General features: G+C 44.9%; 1 protein-coding gene across 14 annotated transcripts in view; it reads left to right on the top strand.

Moving 5' to 3' along the window:
• The window catches only part of CLPB (ClpB family mitochondrial disaggregase), a 141,632-nt gene that overhangs the window by 56,089 nt on the left and 62,983 nt on the right, over positions 1–22,560 (top strand). For 6 of the 14 annotated variants that reach the window (XM_086340620.1, XM_086340625.1, XM_086340624.1 and 3 more), the window contains 2 exons: positions 5,771–5,860; positions 21,037–21,165. In XM_086340620.1, coding sequence (XP_086196746.1) covers positions 5,771–5,860; positions 21,037–21,165 — 219 coding nt within the window. Of the gene's footprint in view, positions 1–5,770; positions 5,861–21,036; positions 21,166–21,238; positions 21,783–22,560 lie in introns of those variants that run through there. The other 8 variants (XM_086340622.1, XM_086340628.1, XM_086340629.1 and 5 more) reach the window with 3 other exon arrangements.

Here is a 22,560-nt window from a genome sequence, read left to right as displayed (position 1 = left end):
GGACAAAGAGTGGACCTCCTCTGTACTTTGATGTCTGTGCTTGTAAAATGGAGTGGTCATCATTGCCGTGGTGGGGTATTGTGTGGGTGATTGCTTGGACTTCTCCAGAGGAAGGAGCCAATGTGCACATTTATCAGGGCTTGGTCACATCTGTTGGAAGGTACGTGGGCAAGTTAGTCTGAATTGCCTCTGGTGAGTAGTTTTTCGAAAGTGGAATTGAGAAGAGGGCAGGTTGATCTGACTGCAGACAGAGATGAATATTTTACGTTTGAGCTTTGCTTGTCCAGATTGACTCCGCCGCCCACCCATTATCCTGGCTTACTCACAGAGCCTGAGATTCCCCTCACTTTCCCGCAACAGGACAGCTAAGCTGAGGCTGCTTTAGAGTTTTCAATGATGCCAGGAGAGACAGCCTTGCTGACTGTTCGAGGGTCAGAACATTGACCTGAGGGGAGGTTCAGCAGAGGGGAGAAGTATGCTCAGCCCTCAGAACCGTCAGCAAGGCTGCCAGACTGACGTGGGTGTGTGGTAGCCTAGGGCGGAAGTGTCATTGCTGCCCCAGCAAAGTTTCTCATATCAGTAGCATGAGAAAAATGTCAAAAGCAGCAGAGCATTGCTACCCAGGTGAAATGTGAAGTTGCCCTCCTCTGCCTCTCCACCTCTGAACCTGCTCCTTCTCTGTCAAGCTCCCTTGCTGTAGCCCGATCCTCCACAGAGCCTTCTCTGCAACCTGTCCTCTGCTGCTCCTTTGAATGTTCTCTAAATCTTAGCCCTTTATGTGGTTATTTGAACTCTGATCTGCTCATATGTCTTTTCTTTCCTCGTGAGCTGACAGTTCTATGTGCAGGCTGTGACCTATGCCACCTTGGATTCCTCACTGAGCTGGGGGACTTATATTCATTTTGTTTGCAGTCGAGGAGAATTTCATGAGTGCCAGACTTGCCCTATATTTGCAGCCTGATGTGTGGGAACTCAGCTTAAAGGCTGTCTACCATTCACTCAGATGCAGCATTGCTACCCTCAGCTCTAGCTTCTGTTCCGGTGCTTTCACCAAAAAGCAAGGAGGAGCATTTGCTGAGGGGCAGGGCCAGGTAGAAGGGAAGGAACTATTCAGGGGCCTTCTCATCTGCTCTTGGGATCCAAACACCGCCCAGTAAGCATTTTTGATTTCACAGGATCTCAGTACTGTGAAGCCATCTAGTCCTGCCTCTGCTGTCACACCGGTCCCCACCCCTGCATTTCAAGTTTTGAACCTTTATGTTCTGGGGCTTCCCAGGTGGCTCAGTGGATAAAGAATCTACCTACAGTGCAGGAGTTGCAAGAGACGTGAGTTCGATCCCTGGGTCAGGAAGATCCCCTGAAGGAAGGGCATGGCAACCTGCTCCAGTATTCTTGCCTGGAGAATGCCATGGACAGAGGAGCCTGGCAGGCTGCAGTCCATAAGTCACAAGAGTCGGACACGACTGAAGCGGCTGAGCATGCATGCACCTTGGTGTTCAGCTTTCCAGGATGATGCTCATGTTCAGCATTCTAGATCAGTGGCAGCACACTTTTTCTGACAAGTGCCAGATAGTAACCATTTTAAAGCTTTGTGGGCCAGTTGGTCTCAGTTGTGGCTATTTAGCTTGGCCATTGTAGCATAGAACATAATACACAAATGAGTGTACATGGATGTGTTCCAATAAAACTTTATTTACAAAAGTTGGCAGCAGGCTGGATTTGGCCCATAGGCTGTAGTTTGCCAGCTTTGTTTTAGATATTTTCTTTTTTCTCTCCTTCCTTTCTCTTTTCCTTCCTCCCTCCCTCCCTCCCATCCTCTCTCCTATCCTTCCTCCCTCCTTCCCTCCCTCCCTTGCTTCCTTCTCTTTCTTTGCCTTTTTAATCAACCTCCTTTGAATTTTTTTAACTCTTGTGCTAGCCAGCCTACATTCTAGGTAGGTAGGCAACAGAAATATTGGAACAGACTAATATATCTCTCATGAAATGCAGACTGAAATATTAACTATCTCTTAATTTATATGATCTGCAAATTTAGTGAATAGGCTTTCTATGGACTCATTTACTTATTCAAAAGTAATTTTAAAAATTTAATTGATTATTTTCCTATCTAGCAGGGACTGGTCTCAGCACTGTAAGACAAGCAAGGTCCCTGCCATCATGCACTTCATGTGCCAGTCTTTGATTACAGTGTTTATAAGGACTCTATTAAGTACAGAGCCCTGGAACTCATTCATGATCAGGACAATTTAGAAGCATTATTCAACAGTCAGAATTGTAAATCCTCCAAACTTCTTTCTTTTCTAGCCTCCATTTCTCCCATCTTGTCCACAAAATTGTAGGAGATTCTCTCAGATTTATTGCTGAAATAAAGACACGTTTAACATTTGTCTTAATTTGTTGCATAGGAATCCTTGCCCAGCAAGATGTTAGGTTATTCTGGCATGGTTTTGTATTATCCCTAGCAAACCCACACTGGTGCCCAGTAATCACCTAAGTGTTTCAGAACCATTAAATATAAATAAATTCTAGATTTAAGCAATAACTATCAACAATCATTCATAAGTTCACTGCTCTGTGGCTTGAAAGATCTAACTCATAGCTTTTTCTCCATTTTGAATTCCAGGCTGCCTTTGCTGGCTGTGGTTTTCTGGCAGTTCCTCTGATTTCCCTGGTGTGTCAGTGTGGATGTACTCTGCACTTGGACTTCATGTGCTCTGCTTTCTGACTCGGAACCTGGAGAGTGATGGTCCTTTATAATCATCTCAGAGTTCTCCTCTCCTTACTAGCCTAAGCCTTTAGCTCCTTGATAAACATACTTTTCTTTCCTTTTCCCATTTAGAAATATCTCATTCATTCATCCATTCAACCAGTATTTATTGATTGCCTACTGTATGCAAGTCACTGTACCCAGCTCAGGGTCATTTTCACTGAGGAAGTAGACAAAAACAAGAGTCTTGGTTTTTGGGTTTTTTTTTTTTTATTGGATTGACTTTTTCATGGGAAACTACCTGACCTGGGGATATGTGAGGAGGTTAAGGAGAAGAGTTATAAGCCCCTTGCCCAGAGTGTGTGCAGGCGAATTCATAGGAAAGTTCTTCAGTATTGGAGCACAGAGTCAGTGCCATCTAGTTCACTAAATTTCTAATAGATATTTCTGTGGGGCTCAGCCTGTGGTCAGTACTGAAGGGAAGTGTTGAGTTACAGTTTGACTTTGGCAAGACCTCCCTAAACCCCTGTAATATATCCCTTGTCTACTTTTTCAGTATTATTATGAAGTTGAAGAGATGTGATGTGTGAATCATAAAGTATTCTACAGTTACAACTGCTTATTAATTTGGTTCATTTATAATTGAGCATGTACTTCCTGAGTGCCAGGCACTCTGCCAGATGCTGGGAATAAATTAAAAGGAATATATATGATCTAGTCCCTCAATATATATGATCTGCTCTCTCAGTCAAGTAATAAGACAGACCTATGAACAGGCATCCCAGTGCAGACTGATAAATGCAAAGGTAGATGGATGTACAAAGGATACAGGTAGCACTTGTATAGGTAGTGATGCCCTCTTCCTGAGGGCAGACTGGTGTCTGGGAAGTGTCACAGGGTAAGTGACTTTGAATTGAGTCTTAAGGTTGAGTCAGAGACTGCCAGGCAGACTAACCAGGATGGACTTTCCAGGCAGAAGGAACAACACATGCAGAGATAAGGGCTAAGTGATAGCAGGTAGAATCATCTGCCACAGTACTTAGAACAGCTACAAGTAAGACCATAGGGGGAGGCAGGGTTCTACGTGGGAAGGACCCTGTAAGGCAATTCTAGGGAGCTCATAGTGTTTTCTAAAGGCCACTGAAGGATTTCAAGTAGAGGAATGCTCAGTTTACATTAGCAGTTTAGATGGACCATTCTTATGGGATGGGAATGAATTGGAGAGGAGAGGTTAGCAATGGTTCTTAATGTTTTGATCCCTTTGAGAACTGGTTGAGAAACGATGGTCCTCTCCCTCAAAATGCACTTCTCACTTCTGGGGATTTCTAAAAGAAATATTTGGGAGTGGAGAGAAATAGATATTTGAAAAAGGAGGATATTGAGTACTCCATGGAATGTGGGAATTGATGGAAAAGGAGGCACCTGTCACCTTGGTTTCTGCTTTGGATGAACCATTGGATGAATGGGTCTGCAGTTTAAAGACATCTGGCAGCATTTGCTTGGTAGTTAAAATAATGAATGTGACTGAAACTGCTTGAGGAAAGGGGTTAAAGCAAAGGGATAGGAGGACAAGTCCCTCATTCAGGATACCAGCATTTAAGGTGTTGGGAGGAGGAACGAGGATCCAGGCAAGGAGACTGAAAGGTATTGGAGAAGTTGCGTGGTTTTCTTCTCTCAGAGAGGTGCTCTGTGTCTGTCCTGCCTGCTCAGAATGGGCAGAGCCTAGAGAGAAAAGAAACCTCTTTGTTGCTGAGGCTTTGCTATCAGCTGCCTCATTCACCATTCCTGGTGAACTGCTTCTCCTGTTTGGTATTTCTCTAGCAAGAAGCCTGCTCAGCTGGCATGTTACAGTGTCTTCCACTCTTGTCAGTGTTGGTGTTTCAGGGTAGAGAGCAGGGCTGTTGGTGCAGGTGTTAGTGCAATAAGGCTGTTGGCCTCATTGGCTGACTGTTCTGTTCTCTTCAGCTCTCGGAATGTCATCTTCAGAGGCACAGTGAGGCTTCAGAGCCAGGAAGTTATGGTTCACTTAAGCTCTGCAACCAGTCATGGGACCTTAAGCCACTTGAATTTTGGTTTTCTCATCTATAACATAGGGATGACAATACCCATCCTAAAGAGTCATTTGAATGACTAGAAATAATCGCATGTAAAGCACAGTAGCATATGATGAAGAACTTCTCTGTGGAGTTGGGTCTTTGCTCAATGAAAGGCAGGAAATTTGCCATAGAGGTACTGAGCAACTCACCACTCATGGGGTACTGACAGAGGCTGGCTGGCTGGCTGCCCATCAGGGATTCTGTAAAGGGTCATTAGATTATATTGCTTCCAGGTTCCTGTCAGCCATGTGATTTCCAAGGTTCTGGAAACTTTAGGCTTATCTTCAGAGCAAGTAATGTACTTTGAAGTAGGATTTGAGCCAGGCTTTGGATAGTGGAGAGAGGAGAAAAAAAGAAAAGATATTCTAAGCAGGGATCACGCTTGAGCAAAGGCACAGAGGGGACACATGAAGGGGAGCTTGGAGATCACAGCTGCTTCTCTACCACTTCATCCCCTGATTCTGACCACATTCTATGTGGTGCCTTGAGCCCCACTCTAGGAGAGTCCCACTTGTAGCTGGCTGCTGGGTGTGGGCCCCAATCCTCAGGTGGAGGAGGCAGTAAATTAGTGGTAACAGTAAACAAGTCACCCAGTCAGGGATGCCCCTGGCTGCTTGTAAGTAACTGTTATAAACCTTGGGTGTCTGGGGCTGTCAAAAATGCACGCGAGCACTCTGAGCGCCTCTCATATACACAATTAAAACAATAAAACACGGCAGAAACGTAGCCAGAGCAGGCTGTAAATCAGCTTCTCTTCTCAGCTCCAAGTGGCGGCTAAATAAAGATGAGTTGTGCAGAAGCTGGGTTGGCACAGGGCCCTTCCTGGGATAGGGGCCTGCTTTGCCCCGCTGGACCTGCCAAGGCCAACCCTAACCCCACCCCCAGCCCGGGTGGCTCTCTTCCCATAGCTCCAAGGGCTGCAGGTCCTGGCCTGCTCCAGCTGACCTCCCCATCTCTGTGTCTTCAGATGGGGGACAGGACGATGCAAGCTGGCACATCACAAACCAGTGGACAAGTGCCCTGGAGTTCAGGAGATGGCTAGGAGTCCCCACTGGCGGTAATGGAACTGCTCTCTATAATATTTTTCCCTCTCCCCAGAACATTGCTAAGGAGTAGTCTTACCTTAGCTCATCTATTCAATATAAGTTAACACCCAGCACCCACTGCATGCCCAGCCCTACCCAGGCACAGCAGAGAGAATCTGTGCCCTTGGAGACAAATTGAAATGGGAATAATAATGGTTCCAAGGACATAACGGAGAAGGCAGTGGCACCCCACTCCAGTACTCTTGCCTGGAAAATCCCATGGACAGAGGAGCCTGGTAGGCTGCAGTCCATGGGGTCACTAAGAGTCGGACACGACTGAAGTGACTTAGCAGTAAGGACATAAGAATCACCTGTCTCAGAGTCCAAAGAGTGGCTTGGCCATCACCTGTGTGACCTTGGGCAATTCTCTATATCTCTGAGCCCTGATTTTCTCATCTATAGAGAATAAGATTTTTTACACCCTAGATGTAGCGTGTCAAAAACACAGATTCCTGCCCCATTCCCAGATCCTGAGATTTTAATTCAGTGTGTCTGGGGTTGGACCTGAAATTTTGCATTTCTAACAGGCTCGCACTCTTTGAGTAGGTGATCTAGCCTATTTATGCTTGAACTGCTTTAAAAAAATTCATCTGGACCTTCTCCCTGGAAGAGACTCTTTTTTTCACTTGAAGTTTCATTCTTAGAGAGTCTGTGTGCTTAAGCATGGTATTATGGGTGTACAGAACACTTAATAGCTGTGACACCTAGGGCAATTTTCTGTACCTCTTAGAGGCTCTGTCTCCTTATATGTAAAATAAACATTAGTGGGAGAGTTAGAAGTAGTATGTTTATCCTTAGCCTAAAACCTAGAACATAGAAGGAATTCCATTAATGTAAATTTCTGTTTTTATATCATCATCATTATCGTCATCATACTCTTATAAAACTTCATTCAGTGTCTCTGACACAGTCTTCCAGTGCTTCAGTATCTCTACCACAGCCTTCAGCGGTAGCAAACTGTTATCTGTGAAGAGCTAAACATTATCTTCGAGTTCAAGGGATGGCTTGGCCATCACCGGTGTGACCTTGGGCAATTCTCTTTATCTCTCTGAGCCTTGATTTTCTCTTCTGTAGAGAATAATATATTCTATACCATAGGCTTATTACGAAGATCAAATTAAAATACTTATTAAATACTTGAGAAAATACAAGGTATCATACACATATAAGGTGCTGGCAATAATAATAATAAAGATTGATGACATGACCAAGATTATGTTTGACAAGGGTCCAGTCAGAGATGCTGATAACAAGGACTATCAGAGCTCAAAGAAGAGAATCTGTCTGAAGCTTCAGGAAATAAAATGGTATTTGAGCCTTGAAGTATAAGAAGGTTTTATAGAGCAACTGAGTTTTATAGCAACTGAGTATAAATTGTGTATAATCAGAGAAGTGTGTGAGCTTCCCTGATGGCTCAGCTAGTAAAGAATCCACTGCAGTGTGGGAAACCTGGGTTCAGTCTCTGGCTTGGGAAGATCCCCTGGAGAAGGGAACAGCTACCCACTCCAGTATTCTGGCCTGGAGAATTCTGTGGACTGTATAGTCCACGGGGTCGCAAAGAGTCGGACATGACTGAGCGACTTTCACTTTCACTTTTTCAGAGAAGGGCCTATGTTATGTCCAGAATTTTCAGAGGTGGGAAATGGAAAAAATATATTTCGGGGCAGCAAGTAAATTTGTTAGGGTGAAGCATCCATACAGCAGAAGATTCATTTTAGAGGGTAATGAGCAGTAAAGGTGCTGCTTTAAAGTGAGTAGGCTGGGGCCAGATCCAGATGCTTGGACTTAACCTCTTAGGCAGAGAGGAGCCTTGCAGGTCCTAGAGGAGAGGGTACTACAGGAACTGACTCCTTCCACAGTGGAGAAGCAGGGGGAAAGTGATGGTAATAAGATGTGATGATAATAGCTGCAGCAGCAGGTTACATTTATTGGTACTTAATTTATTGCATGCTCACAGCAACCCTGTGACGTAGGCACTGAGGGAAACTGAGGCAGAGAGATGATGTCAAATGCCAGCAGAACCATCTCATGCTCTCTAGAGAACCCAGCACCAATGTCAGCCAATATGTGCCCCACACTTGGCTCAAAACCTCTGATTTGTCCAAAGTCTTGGAAAATTTGGGAATCTGCCAGGCCAAAAGCTATTTGGGCAAGTTATTATTTTTAATAACGTCCCTGCCTCTTCCTCATCATTGTCAGAGCCTTGTCACACCTTCAGCACCAGTGGTTCTACATGTCATTTCTCAGCAGTGTCAGCCCCTGTAGAGTCACTCAAATGGACAATGCACTATCTATCCTTTAGGCCTTTTGGCCAACTTCAGGATTAAGTATAGCAGCTAGTTAGGTTAATTGTTTCCATCCTTGTAGCCCTCCACATCTATATATATGTTTGACTAGGAGGAGATAGACTAGTTGACATGTTTTATTAAAAATAATAAATTTGATGCATTTATAAAAATAAGGCAAAAATGGGATGGGGTGGCAAAGAACTATAGTCTTGTGATTTTTAACTGATTTACATATTTTGTATATAAATGTTTTTTCATCAAAAGTTCCAAATCAGGGGTGGGTCCCACACACCACGCAAAATATATTAGAGACATTTATATGGATAGCAGGAAGGGAGACAGAGAGCTGAAATTTTCCAGGCACCCAGTGATTGATGGGGGCTGAGGCTCCCCCTGACGCTTTATTGAGTTTCCGATGATTATCTCTCGCCGAGACATTTTTTACAGATGACGGTCGAGCTGTCACAATGGACCATGGGGGAAAAAAAACCAACAATAATAACACTTTAATCTTTTTACTGCACTGCTCCCTAGTATCTCAGATTCATCTTCCCTGACGCACGCAGTTCATTATTCTGCCCCTCCCTGGATGGGAAATAAAGGGAAATAAATATATATGTAGACACACTTACCCACATACATACACACACACCGAGTGTATATAAGAGACCACCCCAGAACCAGAGAGATGCAGAATTTATTGTTCTTTTTGCAAATGTTGAGGTTTATTAGTAGAGATGCTGGGTTGGCTTGGAATTGGCTATTAATTACAGCATTTTGTATTTGTTTTTTATTGCAAGTTTTTAGCATCTTGAAGAAAAGGCAGAAGAGAGGCAAGCAGGTGTAGAGATGAGGAGCACACAGGGACCAAGTTTGGCCAACTGAGTAGCACAGCTGGCAAAGAGGACAGGCTCCTTCCTCGTATTGTGGCCCTGCCCAGAGGAGCCCCAGACCTGGAAGAACCCTGCTTTGGTCAGGATCAGCATAGGAGCAGGGGGATGGGAGATGGTGAGCCCAGGGTAATTATAGGACAAATCACAGGGCTCTGGATACCAGGGAGGATTAGGAGAGATGGGAAGTGGTGGAAATGTTGGTGGGTCTTTGCTGCTGCTGCTGTTAAGTCGCTTCAGTCATGTCTGACTCTGTGTGACCCCAGAGATGGCAGCCCCCCACACTCCCCCGTCCCTGGGATTCTCTAGGCTAGAACACCGGAGTGGGTTGCCATTTCCTTCTCCATGGTGGGTCTCTAGCTAACAGTATAACAGATAACAGTAACAGATTCCTAAGAGTTTGCCCATGTTTAGATTTTGGTTATGTGCAGGTGAGACGTGGGCTCTGGAAAGCTCTACCTGAGTCTGTGGTCAGATGAATGTCGTAGGCCAGAGAAGATGCCACACTGACTGTCTGGGGTCACAGGCAGAGTCAGCAACCTTTCATCTTAAGGTTCCAGGCCGACCTTCCTGCTCTCCCCCTTCTCTTCCTTGGGATGAGAGAAGATGGGCTTGGGGGTCCTTCTATGGGAAGGCTGCCCTTGACGTGTCTCCAGTAGAGTAAATGCTAGCTCAGTCTTCTCTTTAATTCATCAAACCTTTCTGACCTTCTGCTATGTGTTGGGTCTCATGTTACACTATGATTAGGTATAATGAGGTAAACAGGGTCCTGTTCTTAAGGAGAAATCTTCTAGTCTATGGGCAGGGAGCATGGTGTTTGTGAGAACCATTTTTAAGTGGGGTCTAACCCTCTAGCCACAGACCAGCCTAGATGACCATTCTCTAGATGAAGGGCAAAGAGACCTGTAAGACACAGGGTCTTTCAAGATCCTCTTTTCTACTTGGAGAGACGTATTTATGGAACACCTGCAATGCTCAAGAGTGTATGCATGAAACAGTCTGAAAATACAAAAGATTATGTAAGAGAAAATGTTAACCAATTTGATGTGGACTGCACAATACTAGAAGGCAGAGAGGAGAGGGAGATCAGTGAAAATCAGACTTCTTGAGTTGTAAAGAATGGGTAAAACATTTATCTCCTTTTGTAGATAAACAAAAGGAAGAAATAGTGAAGCTGTGGTATAGAGAACAAAGTAACAGCCTTGGAGGTAAACAAACTAGCTTGGTTATTGACTGCCACCATGACCAGAAATAAGCTACATAACCTCTCTAAGTGCCAACTTCTTTTACTAAATAAGAATGATGACAGCCTAGTGTGATTCTTTCAAGGAAAATAGTTGTAAAGTTCCTCACACAGTACCTGGCACATAGTAAGTGCTCAGTAAATGGAGGCCATTATTTTCTTATTACTCCAAGTTTTAAACACACACACACGACTCTTAGTCCTGGGATATTAGCCTTCAGAACTCACCTGTGACCCTCCACTAAGTATAAAATGGGCTGTCTGCAATGAGCCTTACCTATCCTACAGTGTTACCATAAGAGGTGGTTCTGGCCGTGGTTAGAGTGGCATCAGAAAGAGGAGAGGGGGACCGCACCGGTGGTACAGTAGTTAAGAATCCACCTGCCAGTGCAGGAGACATGGGTTCGATCCTGTTCTGAGAAGATCCTACATGCCGTGGAACAGCTAAGCCTGTGCGCCACAACTGCTGAGCCCCTGCTCTAGAGCCTGTGAGCTGCACCTGCTGAGCACACGAGCTACAACTGTTGAAGCCCATATACCCTAGAGCCTGTGCCCTGCAGCAAGAGAGGCTGCCACAGAGAGAAGCCTGAGCACTACAAGGAGGAATAGCCACTGCTCGCTGCAACTAGAGAAAGCCCACACACAGCAACAAAGGCCTAGTGTAACCAAAAATAAATATGGTAAATACATAAATTTTTTAAAAAGAAGAGGAAAGGGCACAAGAATAAATTTATTACCATGTATTGCACCTTAAAATGGCAACCCACTCCAATATTCTTGCCTGGAGAATCCCATGGACAGAAGGAGTCTGGCGGGCTACAGTCCATGGGGTCGCAAAGAGTCGGACAGGACTGAGCGACTTCATACACACACACAGTACATGCCAGGCAATGTGCTCAGTTCCTTACACTTTTTAATAGAACAGCTTTATTGAGTAATTTACATACCACATAGTTTACTCATTTAAAGTGTGTAATTTTGTGGTTTATAGTATATTCACAAGAATTGTGCTGCTCTTACCACAATTTTAGAACATTTTCATCGCCCCATAAAGAAACCTCATACCCGTTATCAGTCATTCTGCACTTCTCTTAACGCTCTCTAGCTCTACACAACCAGTAATCTACTTTCTGTTTCCATAGATTTACAATTCATATAAATGGAATCATGCAATATGTGATCATTTGTAGCTGAATTCTTTTTGACTTGTTTTCAGGGTTCGTCCATGTTGTAGCATGTATCAATACTTCATTCCTCTTCATAGCTGAATAATATTCTATTGATGGCTATACCACATTTAGTTTATCCAGTTATCAATTGAGAGACATTTTGGTTTTGACTTTTGACTATCATGAATAATGCTGCTGTGAATGTTTTTGTACCAATTTTTGTGTGAACATAGTGTTTTTTATTTTCTTGGGTGTATATCTAGGGTTGTTGGCTCATATAGTAACTCAGTACTTAGCCTTTTGAAGAACTACGAGACTGTTTTCCAAAGTGACAGCACCATTTTACATTTCCATCAGTCATGCGTGAGGGGTCCAGGTTCTCCACATCCTCAGCAGCACTTGTTACTTCCTGTCTTTTTTACTTTAACCATTCTAGTGGATGTGATGTGGTATCTCATGGTTTTGATTTGCATTTCCCTGATGACTGATGATGTTGAGCATCTTTTCATGTGCTTTTAGGCCATTTGTATATCTTCTTTGGAGAAATACTTTCTCAGATTCTTTTTCCATTTTTAAATTGGTTTTGCTGTTCAGTCTTGTGAGGTAGGGTGATGATATCTATCTTGCAGATGAGAAAACAGATTCTCAAAGATGTTAATCTGATCAAAGTTGTACAGTGAGTTTTGCTTACCAGTCTGACTGACTCTGACCTTTATGCTCTTTCTGATACATAGTGCTGCCTACTGAGGATCCCTGGTAGGATCCTTTCATGGTGGTGGGGAGTTCTCACTAGCAGGAAGGGAGGAGTTAACAGTTTATTTAGAGACATTAGGACCAGGTAGGAGAGCCTCTGAAAGTCAACAGGGGAATGTGGATATATTACAGGTTACAGAACAGGGGAGGATATTTTAGTTTGAAAATTACATGTTAGTTTGTACCGTTTCCTAGGTATAGTCACTTCCTGCGCCCTTCACTGTATCACATCATTTCAATGTTCACAGCAATACAATCTATAGATATCAGTGCTCCCATTTTATCAGGGAGAAATTTGAAGCTCAGAGGTCTGGAATAATTTTCCAGCATCACCAAAGTTTAGAATCCAGGTCTTTCCACCTCAGTATTCTGAGCTCTTCCCTTTCAGTGATACTTCGTAAAAGATTCTTTCAGTGTTACTTGCAGCATTTGTAAGCTCTTCAGGGCAGGGCCTCTTTATTGCCATGGCCCAGCCCATGGAAAGTATGCAATACTTTGCTGGATAAACAAGGAAACAGACTAGAATATATGGTACAGGAAGACCTAATTTAAGTTGGATTTTGGCAGGGAGAGGCAGTTTGAGTGAGACATTAGAGGTCTCCAGTATCCCAAGACTTGGTGTCTTAGAGGGCTTTGCTTTAACTTTCTACACATGGGATTTGGGAAGAACATTCTGGTGCCCAGACATCCTTGGCTTCCCTAGAGTGGAATCAGGCATTTGGAAATGGGATGGGTTTGGCCAGCCTTGCATCTTTCTTGTGATTATGGTTTCAGTGTGTCTGCCCTCTGATGCCCTCTCGCAACACCTACAGTCTTACTTGGGTTTCTCTTTCCTTGGACTTGGGGTATCTCTTCATGGCTGCTCCAGCAAAGCGCAGCCGCTGCTCCTTACCTTGGACGAGGGGTATCTCCTCACCGCCGCCCCTCCTGACCTTGAATGTGGAGTAGCTCCTCTCGGCCCTCCGCTTCTTGGACGTGGGGTTGCTCCTCCCAGCTGCTGCCCCTGGCCTCGGGCCTGGGGTTGCTCCTCCCAGCCGCTGCCCCGGGCCTCGGGCGTGGGGTAGCTCCTCCCGGCTGCCATCCCTGAGAATTAGAATGCGAAGGGCCCTCAGAGACTAGTCCAGTGCTTCTTACAAGTTACCCACATGATTCTCATGCCACTAAAGTTTATGAACCATGGATGTGAGAAAAACTCCTCACTTTAAAAATAAGGAATCTGGGACATGGAAGGATTGAAATACATAGCAAGTTTAGTGGAAACCATTTTTAAATCCAATTCACTTTTCTCCTGGTCTTTTGTTCTTGCTGTTCCCCATGCTGCTTAATTTGTCAACAAAAACTGTTGCCTGCCTATAGCTTTCAGAACAGAGTCCTAACCCCTTTCAGGATCAGGCCTCTGTCTGCCTGGGCAACCTCATCTGCGCCCATTGCTCCACCCGCCTTCATTCAGCATTCCAGGTTCATTGGAGAACCAGTTTCTTGTACAGACAGGTAATGCAATTTCACCCACTGTCATTTGCAAACACCACTTCCTTTCCTGGAATGCTCTTCTCTACCTCGTCCTCCAGACAGTTTCTGCCTGGGGAGATTCCTCCCCAAGCCGCCTGACATGTGTCCGTCTTTGCTGCCACCAGACCGTGTGCACACATGCCTCTCATAACATTCACTGTGCTGAGGTGCTCAGTGGTGGCATGCTCCAGGGCAGGGGGTGAATGAGGGCTCCTCTGTGCTCATGGCTGAAGCTGCATGAAATACTGAAGTGATGCTGGGTGGGATACATATAAAAAATGTTATGAACTAGTTTCTGTCATCCATGAGGAAACTGGGGAGTCAGAAGGGAAATTATAACACAAAAAGGTATTACACAAAGTGTTGTAGACAATAAACAAACAAGTAGTAAAGTAGTAAATAGATACACGCTATCAGCATGACAGGCTTCCAGAGCAGAGCTGGGGGGACAGGACCTCCTGGAAGATAAGGCCTTGAATTGGACTTTGAAGAACAGGGAGGGCTTAGAGAGGAAGGAGAGCCATCCAGGCTGGGCAAGGGAATGAAAAGCCTTGCCTGCCCCAGGAACAGTGATCCAGTGCAAGGAGTCTCCCTCTTGACCCATCCCCTGGCTAAAAACAAGCACAACAGTGCCCGCAGAAGCTGAGGAGGCAGCTTGGTGATGCACTAGGAGTGAGGATTTGGCAAGGTAGTAGATACAGAACACCTCATGGGAAGGAAGCTGAGAGCCCAGAGGCTTCCTCCTGGAGACTCTCAATAAGAACTTAGCTTAGTCCCTGAGCTTCATGCCAGGTGGGCTGATGCTGGGGTATGTGAGGATTGAGCCTGTGGGCACTGGCAGAAGCTGTGCAATATGGAAGATGGAGCCAGGCTGGCTCAGGACCGATTAGCCATCTGAGTTGGGCAGGCCATCCAGCCTCTTTACTTCTGTCTCCTCCTCTGTTCAATAGAATAATACTTGACCTGTCTGTCTTAGGCTGACCTGGGGTGAGGGGACAATTGCCTTGAAGTGCTGTCTAAACCCTTAAGTGCTGCACAAATGTAAGGGTTCTCCTCATGTTCATCAGGTTAGTCGTAAAGGTTCCCCCTCATGGAGACATGCTCCTATTTTTAAAGGCACTCCATGGCAGTAGATGACATGAGTTCCTGGGTGTGGCACGTTGCCTTTCCTCCTCACAAGGCAATGATAGTAAAGCTTTTGTTACTGGGAGACCACTCATTTTGCCTCACTTAGCTTTTTTCAAAGTCTCCTCCAATAGACTTAGCAATGTGAGGACAAGAACCATGTGTGATTCACTTTTGTATCCCCAGTGCTGACCCTGGGGGAGGAAGCAGCATTACTACATGTTTGTAATATTTTTTAAAATCTGTTATCAGATTTGATTCTCATTTAATATTCAAATTATTGCTTGTCATGCCCATTTTACAGGTAGAAGACCTTAGTAAGTAGCAGATCTAAGATTTCAGGACTGTGTGAGTCCTTTACCTTTGATTACTGTTTCTCATCATGTGAGTCAGTGATTTGGGGGCAGAGGGGCGTTGTCTTGTTTTGTTTTGCAGTTTCAGCAGTGCTAGCCCACTCCAGTGTTCTTGCCTGGAGAATCCCAGGCACGGGGGAGGCTGGTGGGCTGCCGTCTATGGGGTCACACAGAGTCGGACACGACTGAAGCGACTTAGCAGCAGCAGCAGCAGCAGCTAGTGGTCAAGCTATAGGGAGGGCTTTGGGGACCCCTTTCACCTCTCCTGACTCCTTGACACTGCTGAGTGCAGGAAATCCTGCTGTGTGTACATCAGCTGCACACCTGCCAAGGCCCCCAGGCTGACCCTGGCCACAGCACCCCAGCATAGACTTTGCGCCTCAAAAGGCAGAGGTGGGAACAGAAGGATGACAAAGTAATACTGTGTCATTCCCTCTGTGGCCACAGGGGTGAAGGGACAGGGATGGCTGGCCTGGAGGGGAAGCAGGAGCTTGAGCCCATCTCCCCCTGTGCTGGAGATGGGCTGGTGGATGTCTTTGTTGGGAAGGGGATGGTTCACTGGCTGAGGACCAGCTGTACACACTGGGCCTCAAAAGACCACCGTGGTGGCCAGCTGGTGAGCTGGCCCTGAATGAGTCACTTTAGCTTCTGTGGGTTTGCTTCCTCTTTCTCCACAAGAGCAAGTAAGAATGTGAGGGCGTATGCTGCACACACCTCCTCTTTCCCACCTTTAGACACTTTTTTTTTCTGATAGAGATCTAATGATCTGGGGGTTTCAGTAAGATCTCCTGGGACAGGGCTTCTAAAGCTGGGTGACAAGGGGAAAAGAGCTTACTGCTAAGAACACAAAATGGGTCTAGCCAACCTGGACAGGGTCCTAGTTCCACCACTGACTGGCTGTGCACCTTGCTCTATTTCAGCTTCCCCATCTGTAAAACGGGGAGAGTGAACTTCCACCTCACAGGGTCGTTCTGAAGTAAATAAGTAAAGGGAATGCTTTATATGTTGTTACGCACTGTTCAGTTCCAGAGTGTTCCATGGAACACCAGTGCTGCAGGATTTTAACGGGGTGGGTGGAGAGGCTGCCAAACATAAAACTGCTGAGTAATAACCAAATTAGGGCTTCTCTGGTGGCTCAGTGGTAAAGAATAGACCTGCCAATGCAGGAGATGTGGGTTCGATCCCTGGGTCAGGAAGACCCCCTAGAGAAGGAAATGGTATCCCACTCTAATGTTCTTGCCTGGGAAAATCCCATGGACAGAGGAGCCTGGTGGGCTACAATCCATGTGGTCACAAAAGACATAGCAACTAAACACCACCACCAAATTAAATAGATGGTTCTTACTCAGAACTGTGCCTCTTGGAGGGGAAAAGTGTATGCAGAAATTCCCAGACCTTTTATTGTAGAGAGAGTACACTTTTGGAAGCATAAGACTAGACAGTAGGGATAATAACTGACCGTGGCTAAGAGGTACTCTTAGGTCCTGTTCCAAGCCCCTTTACTCACAGTGTCTCATTTAATCCTTATGATATCCCATGAGAGAACATGTTAATCATCTCTACTTACAGGTAAAGAAACTTGGCACAGAGAGGTTAAGTAAGTTACCCAAGATTACACAGTCAGTAAAGTGAGAACTGGGACCCAAACACAAGTGATCTGGCTCCAGAGCTCACTTATTTAACAGCTATACTCTCCTTCCTCCATTAAATACTGTTGGCTGGTGGTATTATTATTATTCCAAAACAAGGTAATAGTAGGGCCTTAATTATGTATTATGTATGCATTTGCTGATTCAACAAGTGTTTGTCAAGCATATATTTATGGCCAGACACTGGGGGTATAACTGTGGGGAAGACAGTCACACTTCCTTTCCTCATTGTGCTTTTGGTTTAGTGGGTAACATAGTCAGGTAATCAGGTGATTGCAATGGAATGGGTAATATATACTGTAATTGGGAGATGCCTGAAGTGCTAGGGAAGCTCTTGGGAGGAATAACTACCTCAAACTTAGCAAGAATCACTGGAGGAAGTGACTTTTAATCAGAGGCCTAAAAGTGAATTGAAGTTAGTCAGTTGATGGCGTGAGAGAGAGGGAAATGTTCCAGGCAGTGGAATAGTATTTGCAAAAGCTCAGAGGCTAGAAAGAGCATTAGGAAGGGGATGGTGAGAGGAGACCTCAGAGGGGAGCAGGGACTCTCTTCATAGACATTCCTTATTAGCTGGGCTGTGACACTGCCACTATGCTGATGTTTGTCCCTGAACCAAATAGCCCAGCTGTGCCCCTTGAGTTCTTGTGCTTTTTATGGTAAGCATCCCATGTATAACTCTGTCTCACACTTATGATTTGTCCGTTCAGTGGTCTGATTCTTGCATCAGATGTTAACTTCTTAGAGTCAAGAAGGGTATCTTGTTCATTAGTATATCTCCAGAAGCTTCCACCATGCATGGTGTTCATTAAGAATACAATTTGAATGGATGATATCTTTTCTTTGTAAAATGGGTTATACCCTTCCTGCTTTCTTGAACCAACTATCCCTTTTCCTCATGTTCATCACTGTATCTAGCAGTTAATGTCCTGTGTGGCAATTCAGTGGTGCCCTACTGGCTCTTGAGGTACTGTGCTCTCTGGCTTCCTCTTTCAGGTTTTTGTTGTACTGTTATTTTCCCTCCCCGCCTGGTGAGCTCTGGACTGTGATCCACATACTTGATTCTGAAAACTTCTTCCCAGCCTTCTAGTTTGCTTCTTCTAATCTGCAGTAGGCTGGAAACAAAATCCCTTGCCATGATTTGATAAGACTGTTCTCAACTAAGAGTTTGAGTTAATCTTTGAGTTAGGTCCTAAAGTTAGGTCCTGCATGAGAAACATGCAGATACCATTGTACATTGGACATATATATTAGCTAATCAGAGGCCTTCTTCCTGTTTACCCTACTCCAGGAAAGGTCAGATAACACTCCAGGGGTGGGGGTCATCAGTTGGGAGAGCCTCTGGTGCAGAAGAGCTGATGGACCACTGATTCACCAGACCATAAGGAAGTATGGTCTGTTCTCCAGTTACATACTCCAACAACTTCATTTTGACCAAACATTTGAAATACTACCACCTAAGCCATCTTACCTGGGTGTTATCTACAAACCTCAGGCCGATCTCTGTTAGGGCAGGTTCCATAGAGAGTATGCTGGCACCTTCACTTGAGCAGGGAAAGAAGAGAGAGTGTAAGCCAAGGCTAGGACCAGAACATCTGGGCTCTGATTCCTTCATTTGCAAAATGAGGGTGAAAGCATGATGTGATGGGGAAATAGCGTGAGGACTCAGATTAGACCTGGGCTCTAATCCTCATGCAACCACTTATTAACTGTATGACCTCTGTACTTTAGCTTTCTCGTCTATAAAACGAGAATTATAATGCCTGTTTCCCTGGTGGCTCAGTCAGTAAAGAATCTGCCTGCAATGCAGGAGACCAAGGTTCAATCCCTGGATTGGGAAGATCCCCTGGAGAAGAAAATGGCAACCCACTCCAGTATTCTTCTCTGGAGAATCCCATGGACAGAGGAGCCTGGCGGGCTACATCCATGGGGTCATAAGGAATCAAACATGATTGAGCGGCTAAGCAACAAGCACTATATAAAGTAGTTAGGGGAATTACATAGATTGTGTGAAATGACCATGTCAGCCAAAGAGCAGAGAAGGTCAGTTGTTGTTCTTCAGTTGTTCATTTGTGTCCAGCTCTTTGCGACACCCTGGACTGCAGCACGCCAGGTTTCTCTGTCCTTCACCATCTTCTGGAGCTTGCTCAAACTCCTGTCTATTAAATCGGTGATGCCATCCAACCATCTCATCCTCTGTCATCCCCTTCTCCTCCTGCCTTCAATTTTTCCCAGCATCAGTGTCTTTTCTAACGAGTCAGCTCTTTGCATCAGGTGACCAAAGTATTAGAGCTTCAGCATCAATCCTTCCAATGAATATGCGGGATTGATTTACTTTAGGATTGACTGGTTTGATCTCTTTGCAGTCCAAGAGATTCTCAGGAGTCTTCTCCAACACCACGGTTCAAAAGCATCAATTCCTTGGCACTCAGCCTTCTTTATGGTCCAACTCATATCCATATGTGACTACTGGAAAAATCATAGCTTTAACTAGATGGACCTTTGTTGGTGAAATAATGTCTCTGCTTTTTAATACACTGTCTAGGTTTGTTGTTGCTTTTCTTCCAAGGAGCAAGCATCTTTTAATTTCGTGGCTGTGGTCACCATCTGCAGTGATTTTGGAGCCCAAGAAAATTGTCACTGTTTCCATTGTTTCCCATCTATTTGCCATGAAGTGATCTAGGTGAAATCTCTGTTAGGTTTAGGAAGAAGCGTGACAGTCTGCTGGCTTTCCAATAGGAAGTTCAGTTTTGTAGGAGGGGGAAATGCATAAACTCCATTCCAAGACATCTTGGAAAAGAATGGCTTAAGAATTGTCTGGTGCTTTTGACTACATAGGCAAGGTTCTCTCTTGACTGAATTACATGCCTTTATCCAGTAGGAAGTAGGAGGAGCCTGCCCTGTGCAGGCCCTGTGCCGTGGACTGAGGGAGGAGCAGGTACAAGTAGGTAGGACCCAAATTCCACCTCCAGTAAACTAAGCTCAGGAAGGAACATAAGGCAAGTACACTGATAATTTCTACACGAGGCAGAAAGAAACCCCATCACCTTCACAGGATAGATATTGTTCTGTAGGGTCTTAGTTCCCAAGGAAAGGCCCCAGAATTTAAGTAGCCTTCCAAATATTGTCCATACTGGGACTGTTGAGGACAGCAAGCATAAGTCGTGACTATCCCGATGAACAGGCACATGTGTGATCAGTAACCCAGAGGGTCCTGTAAAGTAATGCAACTGATTTTAGGTTCTTTTGTATCAATTTAGAGAGAGAGAGTCACTAATAAAAACACTTGAGTGAGCCTAGGGGTTTTTGGTTCTTTGACACATGCAATACTTGTTCTTTCTGCCTTTAAAAAATGCTCGCAGTAAATTTTGTTAAGGGAAAAAAGGCAGATTACAAAATTGCAATATATTAATTCCAAATTTGTAAGATATACATGTAGGATATATATGCAGGTATCTTCTATCTACTAATGTCCATATCAATATCAATATAGATATCAGAGGACATATACCAGAATATTAAATGCCATTTCTCAAATTGCTGAGATAATCATGCTTTTTCTCCTTTATACTTTCCTGTAGTTTCAAATTCTTAATGGCTTTTATAAATTTAAAAATCCTTTACAAAATATTAAATATTAGATTGTAAACATCTTCAGAGCACAGAGGAGGCATGTTACTGTTCTGCTAAGAACACCCTCTGTCTGCCTCCTGACTTGCCCTCTGTCTTGCCCTTGCCTGCTTTTCTTCACCCTTCAAGACTCTCATCTTTTGAGATCCTTTCTTCATGCCCAAATTGAGCTAAGCTCCCTTCTGGCTTTTTATATCATCCTGTTATATAATAGCATTTATCTCAGGCAATACTGTAAACATCAGTTTATTGTCTGCCTCCTTTGTCAGGTTAGGTTAGGGACCATATCTGATTCATTTCTATGTCCCCAAACGAATCTTATCACATAATAGATGTCAGTAAACCTATGTGGAATTAACCGGGCTCTGTTTTTCTTCCTCTTTCCCAGCACAGATGGCCAGGCACATAGTAGGTGCCATTATTTGTTTATTAAGGAAGTAGATGAGTGAATGAGGGAATAAAAATGCCAAGAGGAAGAAAGTGAAATTGGTGGCTCTTGGCATTTGTTGCTAATGAAAGGGTTTGTGTTGCTGTCCCCCTAGTCCTGGTCACCCGAGAGGATGACTTCAACAACCGGCTGAACAACCGCGCCAGCTTCAAGGGTTGCACAGCCCTACACTATGCTGTCCTCGCTGATGACTACCGGACTGTCAAGGAGCTGCTTGATGGAGGTGAGAGCATGGGTGAGTGGGGCGGAGGGCTTAGTCGGCAGGAAGTGTGGACTTAGCTGCCTCTCTCCTCCAGGAATGCCAAGCTTCCCCAAAGCCGTGTTGCCCTCCCAGACTGGAAAGCCTCAAAGCTGCCTGTACTCTGTGACAGTGGCCACGTGCATGCGGGATTCACCCTCATGTGGCTGGAGTGTGTTCTTTGCCTACGGTTGTGTGGTGTACCATGCCATCCTTCCTGAACGTTCATGCTCTGAGTTTTGCTTGTTGCGTTCCCCAAAAGTATCCTCTCTTCTACCCTGTGTCCTCCAGAGCAGGACTGGTGGACCAAGGGGGGAGAGCCTTCAAATCTCTACTAACCTCAGACTCAAAAGACATCCACCTTGATCCCCCTGCCCCACCCCAGTCTAAATCAGGCCTCTTCCATCACTCTGGTTCATTGCACCCTATTCTTTTTCCATGGTTGCATTTGTTGCAATCTTGAATTTTGTGTGTGTGTTCAGTAGCCTTCTCCCTAACTTGACTCTGAGCTCTCTGAGGGCGAGAACTATGGCTGATTCATTCTAGCACCTGACATAGTACCTAACACACAGTAAACACTCAATAAATCTTTATCAAATGTTTGACTACCCTTCTTTTGGAGAGCACTGATGTATTGGAGGGATAATACATACCATCCCCATACTCAGGCTGGTCTGGTCCTGTCCAGATCTGGTACCTGCCAGAGGCCTCCCAGGCAGTCACTTGCCCTTATCTTACTCCAGCCTCTCCTTTGGAGAGTGAGGAAAGCATCCTGCGAGGATGCATGGTGCCCAGGCCCCTGAGTTGGTATGGCACTATGGCACTGACTTCCTGTTTTATGCCTTCACTGCACTTTTTGAAGGTTTAGGGACCCTCTCTTGGGCCTGGACACCAAGGCATTCCTTGTCAGTGGTCATTCTTCATAGAACCTGGGAGCTCGAAGGATCTTTGGAAGTCCTCCAGTTTACCTGATTGCCCGCCCTCTCTCCTCCTGGCAGAAACCTCTCCAGCAGCTAGCTGGCTGGTCTTTCTTTGAAGTCTCTCAGAGACTGAGGGAACCCTCCTTCTTCCCTGGGAGCCCATTCCATTTTAATTCTGCTGTGACTGGTTTAAATAGATTCTTTTAAGTAGGTATGATTTTCTTAGTATCTTCTGCCAGCTGTCCTCTGCAGTCAATCACTGTTTCAAAACCCCATCTTCAAATAAAGTACTTTCAGCCCTAGAATCTTCGCCTCTCTAGCCCAGTGTCCCCATATCATCTTCTAGTGTTTGTGATTGGACTGGAAGGGTTTCCCAGTAATCCTCAAGTCCTACCACCTTCCATCCACCACAATCACACTGACTTAAGACCCAGGCCTGGCCCATAGCCACAGCCTACAA

Source organism: Bos grunniens, chromosome 15 (assembly GCF_055505025.1).
Source record: "Bos grunniens cultivar Pamir isolate PY7600 chromosome 15, Bosgru_T2T1.0, whole genome shotgun sequence".
Taxonomy (NCBI): domain Eukaryota; kingdom Metazoa; phylum Chordata; class Mammalia; order Artiodactyla; family Bovidae; genus Bos; species Bos grunniens.
The sequence above is the reverse complement of the archived record's forward strand: the minus strand, read 5'-3'. Positions and strand labels throughout refer to the sequence as shown.